The 7,203-nt window shown below is 52.4% G+C and overlaps 1 protein-coding gene across 1 annotated transcript; it reads right to left on the bottom strand.

Annotated features, from left to right (window-relative positions):
• Window positions 1–923: 923 nt before the first annotated feature.
• Window positions 924–2,696, bottom strand: LOC125509187 (ethylene-responsive transcription factor RAP2-13-like). The gene has a single exon (XM_048674099.1). The coding sequence runs from the start codon at window positions 2,178–2,180 to the stop codon at window positions 1,326–1,328; it is 855 nt and encodes a 284-aa protein (XP_048530056.1). The 5' UTR covers window positions 2,181–2,696; the 3' UTR covers window positions 924–1,325.
• Window positions 2,697–7,203: the final 4,507 nt, after the last annotated feature.

The following is a 7,203-nucleotide window of genomic DNA, read 5'->3' as shown; positions in this document are numbered from 1 at the left end:
GGTGGGTGGGCCCGCCCTCGTCATGTCACATCGGCTGTGCGTTCCGCGCGGACGCGGAGCCTACGCGGACTCGCCGTCAATTTCTGGCGGGAAATAGTATTTACTTTGGCGCCCTCGCTTCAACTTTCAACCCCCCTACTCTTCTGCTGCTAGTTTTCTCCGAACGCCGTTTTCCGAAACACTCACGATCAGCTGTTGCTTGTACTACGTGCTGATGCACTGAGAGAAAACGGCGACCATTTTCCCAATATATAAATCTTTCTAGTATTTTGTTCACATCCAGGTAAACTGGGTCAAATTTAAGCACGGCGGGGGCATCCGTGGGCATTTCTGGAACGCGCGCGCGATCGCCACGAAAACGATGGGGACGGACGCATCATCAGTTCAGCATGGCAGCAATGCAACGGCGCTCCGGTAGGTGACAAAGGGGATCACGTCGTCGTCGGACCCGTCTGCTTCGAGGAGCGTGAAATTTGCCTACAAATACTACTAAAAATATCGCCTCGAGAAGCTTCCTGCCAGCTAACGTCCAGCCCAGCGCGATCCGTTCGACCTACTCCATTGTTAGGAAATACGTATCGGAATAATAGCCCACGATGTGGATGTGTTCCCCTTTTTCCTTTTTGCTTGTTCTACCTTGACTGAAAATGAAATGAGATGGTTCCTCAAGCAACCGTGATCGAGCACAAAAGACGTGAACACGGATACAAGTTTGGTCGCCAGGCGTCCAAGCCAAACATGAATTTCTCGAGCTAAAACTATAAACTATCGATTGCAAGTCTGAAACACAGTATCTGCGCATGTAGTACTAAAGAATTACAGTCACGTTCACTACCACTAGTTCCATTTCGCAGACTGACATTTCAAGAATTTCACAAGACAAAAACGTATGATTTTCATGAATTTACAAGACAAAACAACCATTAACAACAAAATAATATTCCACATTACATGATTTTTGACGAGCTAATTTTACATGACAAGACTCCCACTGTTACAATCTGCAGAGCAGCGGAAGGAACAGCACCTAGCTAGAACCATGGACACAAGACTTCACCGGCCGGAGTCACTGACCAGTGACCGACCACCGGAGACGCCGGGCACAAAAACGCCGGCTTATAGTCATCCGGGACGGACTAACCAAACCCTACCACAAGAGAACAAATAATAGATCTACACAATGAACAAGGATTAGAGACTTAGAGCTAATCCGCTAAAAGCCCGTGCAGAATGTCTAAAATGCCATCTGCATCGCGGCGACCCATTAACCTAACATCATGACACGCTAAAGACAGTAGTAGTAGCTGACGAACACAAACTGGGTGCTAATTGGCGGCGAGAAGCGAGTCCCAGTCGATCTCGTACGACGGGTACTTGGTGAGGGCGAAGCAGGCTGCCTCATCCCATGGCGCCTCGCTGAAGTCGAGCTGCTGCATCTCTGGAACCTCTGCTGCGGTGGTGGTGGCGGGTGACGGTGACGACTCCGCGGACTCCAGCGAGGACGACGCCTCGTCGGAGGACGGCGAGGAGCAGTTGCTGGTGGGGGTGGACGACGTGGCTGCGGCGGTGGACGCGGAGACGGAGGCGGACTTCTTGGCGTTCTTGGAGGCGGTGATGTTCTGGCAGAGGGTCTGGAGCTTGGCGTCAACGGAGGCATGGAGCGGGCCGCGGGAGGCAGCGTTGTCGGGGAAGTTGAGGCGCGCTGCGTCGCCGCGGAGGCGGTAGGCTGCCTGGTCGTAGGCGAGGGCCGCCTCCTCGGCGGTGTCGAAGGTGCCGAGCCAGAGGCGGGTGCGGTTGCGGGGGAGGCGGATCTCCGCCACCCACTTGCCCCAGTGGCGCTGCCGCACGCCACGGTAGAGCTTCTGCGGCCGCGGCGGGGTCGCCGCTGCCACCGAAGCAGGCTTCATGGGCTGGGGCCGCGGGCCGAGGTGGCCCGGCTGGCCGGTCTGGCGCTGGAGGTGGAGGCGTGCCTGGATGTAGTGCATCTGGGCCGGGCTGAGCTCGGTCTGGGCCTGTGCCTGCACCCCGTACGGGTACCCACTGTAGGCAGCGTGGGGGAAGGAGAATGGCGAGGTGGGACTAAGGTGGGAGTGGAGTGGAGGGGGGGCAGAGGCTTCTCGGATAAAAGGCTCGAGTGCTCTCACCAGATCCTCCCCGGACAGATCTATAGCGGCAGCCATCTAAGGAGCTAGGAAGAACTCTTTTTTTGGATTTTTGTTTTTTGGAAAGATGAACAAGAAAGAAATCTGCCTGGTTTCCAAACCAAAACCTAGAACAGGCAGAGAAAATCAACAACAGCCACGGCAAAAAGAGATGGCGTTGGTGGTAGATCTAGACACAACGAGCAAGGAGGTGTGGAAAAAGAACCTCGCCTGGCCGATTACTACAACTAAAAGAGAAGAAAAACGAACAGATCTGGAGCCCCTGGATCTAAAACGTCCTGGAGACCTCGCTGCCTGCCGAGTGAACAAGGAGACGAACAGGGGAGGGGGGGAGAGGGCTTGGGATTCAAAGAACTTTACCTTGAAGACGCAAGAACTCGCTCGGATCTATTCTTACCTCGCTCGAACTCACGTGAGTGGTTTGTGGTTGCTGGGATTGGGGCTTTTTCGGTGGCTGGTGGCTTGGTGGAAGGTGTGTGGACGAAGGTCGGAGTGGGCGAAATGGAGGCGGGGAGGAGGACTGGAGGGCCAAGCAGCTCCTTTATAGCGCGGGCGGCCCCTGGGCAGCCCGCAACTTCGTGACCCATGGTTTATCCTCTCCCGATTAATTATTGCCCCTTTTCCATCCTCTCGCGGTTGTTTAGGGCTGTGATTAGTGGTTTGCTTCGCTCCCACTCCTCCCCCCTCCGCGCGACTGTCATGTGGGACAGCGGGCAGATGCACAGGCAGGCATTAAATGCCCGATCGGATGTGCTGGGGAAAACCGCGTCGAGCAGCGGGGCTCCGCCACTGGGAGGACGCCAGGTGTCCTGCAAACCGACACCTGTGGGGCTGAGGAACCGGGTGTCGCCGGTGTGGCCGCCGTGGCGAGCCTTGGTGGAGGCTTTCTGGTGTCCGCTGCTCGACGCCGGTCAGCTTCGCCGGGGCCGCGAATATTCCGCAGGAATCGCTGCCTCGGCCGCTGCAAGTGGCAAACGGCTCGCGCGGAGGTTGCGCGCCAATTCCGTGAATCGCTCGGACGGCAACGGTTATTTCTGGTTATTAGAATTTTCCTAATCTGGTTCAAACAAACTTCGAGCTGCAAGCTTGTCCATGGTGTTGTATCGCAATTTGGAAGCTTGACGAAGATAGAATGTTCCCTTCCTTTAGGGGCCTATGGGTGCATCCGGGCGCGTCCGCGGACAACGCTCACCGGAGCAAAATTTCGTGTTTTGACTTTTTTGCGAAACTTGTTCGGGATCTAACCCTGCTTTACAAAAAAATGAGATCTGACTTTTTTTTACCGCCAAGGCCTCTGAGGCCAACTTCACCGCGCGACCCTATCCTATCCGTCCCGTCCGTTTGGGGTAAAACGGACAAATCAGACGGCTCAGCACACGGACGCAAACGGACTTTTGTCAATTTTGTGTCCGCTTTCGACTCATCCCCGGCCCAAGTTTGCGCCGATTTTGGGGTGAAACGGACAGCGCGCGAACGGACGGGACGCGCGCGCGTGTCCTCCCCTGGCCCGACTGTCGGTGGCACAAAGCAAAACCCCCCGCCCGCCGATTTGGCGCCATTCCCACCAAACCCTCGCACGTCCCTCCCGCCACCCCCTCCCTTCCCCGTCCATGGCCGACACCCCGCCGAATTCCGGCGGCCTGGCCGTCAACCCACCCGGAAAGGTGAAGAAGAAAGCGGCCAAGGCGCCAAGGAAGCCGCGGTCGGAGTGCACGCCGGAGGAGATCGCCAAGTTGGACGCCGAATCGGCGAAGAGAAGGGAATGGAGAGCGGTCGTCAAGGTCAATGCCGCCGCGGCCAAGTTCGCCGCCCAACGCGATGCGATGGAGGCCGCGTGGCACAAGGCCGCGGTCGATGAGAAGGAGGACATCATCAACAAAGCGCACACCCTCCTCATGCTTAGCATGGGCCGTCGGCCCGGCGAGCACAGGCTCGTCGGTCGCCCGGCCTCCGCACTGCCAGTCACCGACGTCGCGGACCACGCCCATGTCGCCCGACTTTCCTCTGCCAAGGCACGACGGCCAGACCCGTTTCTCGGGGTCGCCGGACGTCGGCTTGTTCGCGCCGTCCACACTGCGCCCCGCGGCCATCATCGACCTCAACGTCACGCCTGGGTCCAACAGCGGCGGTCGGCCGGCCGTCGAGATGCAAAGGAAGCAAGCGCGGGCACCGTTCACGGGCACCATGCCGGCCCCTCGCATCTTGTTTGGCGGAATGCCAACACCAACGCCAACGGTCGACGACCTCTTCTACAACCAGTACATGGAGGACGTGATCTTCGAGGGTGGGCATGGTCGTGCCTACGACCCCCAGGAGACCCAAAGTCAGGATGGCCGCGCCCAGTACGTGCCCGATGAAGAGGCTGACGACCGTGCTGACTACGACCATGGTGACTCGTGGCATGAAGACGATGACATGTATGTCGAAGGTGATGGTGATGAATAAGAAGGCAATGACGTTGATATTAGTGGCGAGCCATTGTTCATCGACGAGCTCACCCAAAGAGCGAAAGCACAAAAGAAGAGGAAGAGCATTCGCACGGGTTCATATACACAAGATGAGGACAAAGTTGATTTGCCAAGCTTGGATGGAGATTAGCCAAGATCTGAGGACCGGCGCGCAACAAAAGGGCATTTTTTGGACGAGAGTCCACAAAACATTCGATGAAAGGAAGATGTTTGACCCCTATCAAATTACAAGCAACCGTGGCATCGGCTCGATTCAAAAGAGATGGTTGTTCATCCAACAAGAGTGCAACAAGTATTGCGCCGCATTTGAGAGCGTTGAAGCACGGCCCGTGAGTGGTCTCGGCGTTGGGGACATGGTATGCTCTCCTCTTCTTAGCCCTTTCCTTGCTACGGCCATGAGACTTCGGCTTGCATGCTCACTTGTTGTTGATCATGTGGTGTAGGCATTTCCATCTTTGGAGGCATTCAAGGCCCGGCACAATGACATGCCATTCACTCTTACGCATTGTTGGACGATCATCAACAATTGCCCTAAGTTCAAGGACCAACCATGAACTACAAAGGAAGAGAGGACTGAAGACGGCCAAGTTCGCCGGAGGTGGAGATGGCGAGGCGTTGAAGAGGCCGGGGGCAAGACCAACTCCAAGGTTGATGACATACATGATGCCTCATCCATGGCATTACATGACACTTTGCATGGCATGATGTCCCGAAAGGATGTGAGGGACGAGAAGAAGCGGCAAAGCAAGGACGAGCAAATGAAGCAATACCTAAACCTTCAAAGAAAGAAGCTTGAGATGGAGGAGGCGGCCAAGAGGAGGAAGATCGACATGGAGGAGGCGGCCCGGAAAAGGCAGCTCGACATGGAGGGGGCGGCCCGGCAAAGGCAGCTCGACATGGAGGAGGCGGCCCGGCAAAGGCAGCTCGACATCGAGGCCGACAACGTCAAGGCCAGGCAGAGGCAGCTCGACATCGAGGCCACCAATGCCGCCACCAAAGCGAAGGAGGTGGCCCTTGCGATCATGAGCGTGGACTTGTCGAAGATGAGGGTTTAGGGTTTAGAGTTTAGGGTTTAGGGTTTAGGGTTAGGTATGGTGGACTCATTTGGCACAAGTTTAGGTTTAAAGAATTGGATGCAGAAGCAGTATTCCCACTTAGTACAAGTGGAGGCTAGCAAATAGATTGAAAAGCGACCAACCAAAAAATGAAAACGGTCATAAACATGCATTGAACATAACTAACATTGAATAATGCACTATAAGTAGGATGTAACTTCGTTGCATAACTATTAACTTTATGTGCATGCATAGGGAATCACAAACCTTAACACCAATATTCTTATTAAAGCACAATTACTCACCAGCATAACTAACATATTATCATCTCCATATCACAAAACTATTGCAAGGAATCAAACTTATCACATCCAATGATCTATATGAAAGTTTTTATTATATCCTTCTTGAATATTCATGACTTTGGAACCAAATTCATGTCTTGTGCAAATTACCATTACTATTATCAACTCTTAAAAAGATATAAGTGAAGCATGAGGGTTCATCTATTTCTTTTAAAATATAATCATCGCCGTGCTAAAAAAGATATAAGCGAAGCACTAGAGCAACTACTTAGCTCAAAAGATATAAGTGATGCACATAGAGTATTCTAACAAATCACGAACAAATGTGTGTCCCTCTCAAAAAGGTGTGTCCAACAAAGATGATTGTGACAAACTAAAAAGCAAGCAAAGCAAAGACTCATATAATACATGATGCTCCAAGCAAAACTCATATCATGTGACGAAGAAAAATATAGCTCCAAGTAAAATTACCGTTTGTTGGTAGAAGAAAGAGGGGATGCCTTCCGGGGCATCCCCAAGCTTAGTTGCTTGGGATTCCTTGAATATTACCTTGGGGTGCCTTGGGCATCCCCAATCTTAGACTCTTGCCACTCCTTATTCCTTCATCCATTGTGATCTCACCCAAAACTTGAAAACTTCAATCACACAAAACTCAACAAAACCTCGTGAGATCCGTTAGTATACCAAAGCAAATCACTACTTTAGGTACTGATGCAAACCCATTCATTTTTTGCATTATACTGATAACCCACAAGTACAGGGGATCGCAACAGTTTTCGAGGGTAGAGCATTCAACCCAAATTTATATATTCAACACAAGGGGAGCCAAAGAATATTTGTAAGTATTAGCAGTAGAGTTGTCAATTCAACCACACATGGAGATTAAATATATGCAGCAAAGTGATTGATAGCACAGTAGTGTGATAGTTTGATAGCAGTGGTAATAATAGCAGTAACAGCTTGGTAGCAGTTGTAACAATAGCACGATAGTAACTTAGCAAGAATAATATGTGGAAAACTCGTAGGCATTGTATCGGTGCATTCGTTGGATGATATTCATCATATAATAGTCATAACCTAGGGCGACACAGAACTAGCTCCAGTTCATAAATATAATGTAGGCATGTATTCCGTAAATAGTCATACGTGCTTATGGAAAAGAACTTGCATGACATCTTTTGTCCTACCCTCCCGTGGCAGCGGGGTCCATAAG

Source organism: Triticum urartu, chromosome 5 (genome assembly GCF_003073215.2).
Source record: "Triticum urartu cultivar G1812 chromosome 5, Tu2.1, whole genome shotgun sequence".
Taxonomy (NCBI): Eukaryota; Viridiplantae; Streptophyta; class Magnoliopsida; order Poales; family Poaceae; genus Triticum; species Triticum urartu.
This window is presented reverse-complemented; position numbering and strand designations above follow the sequence as displayed.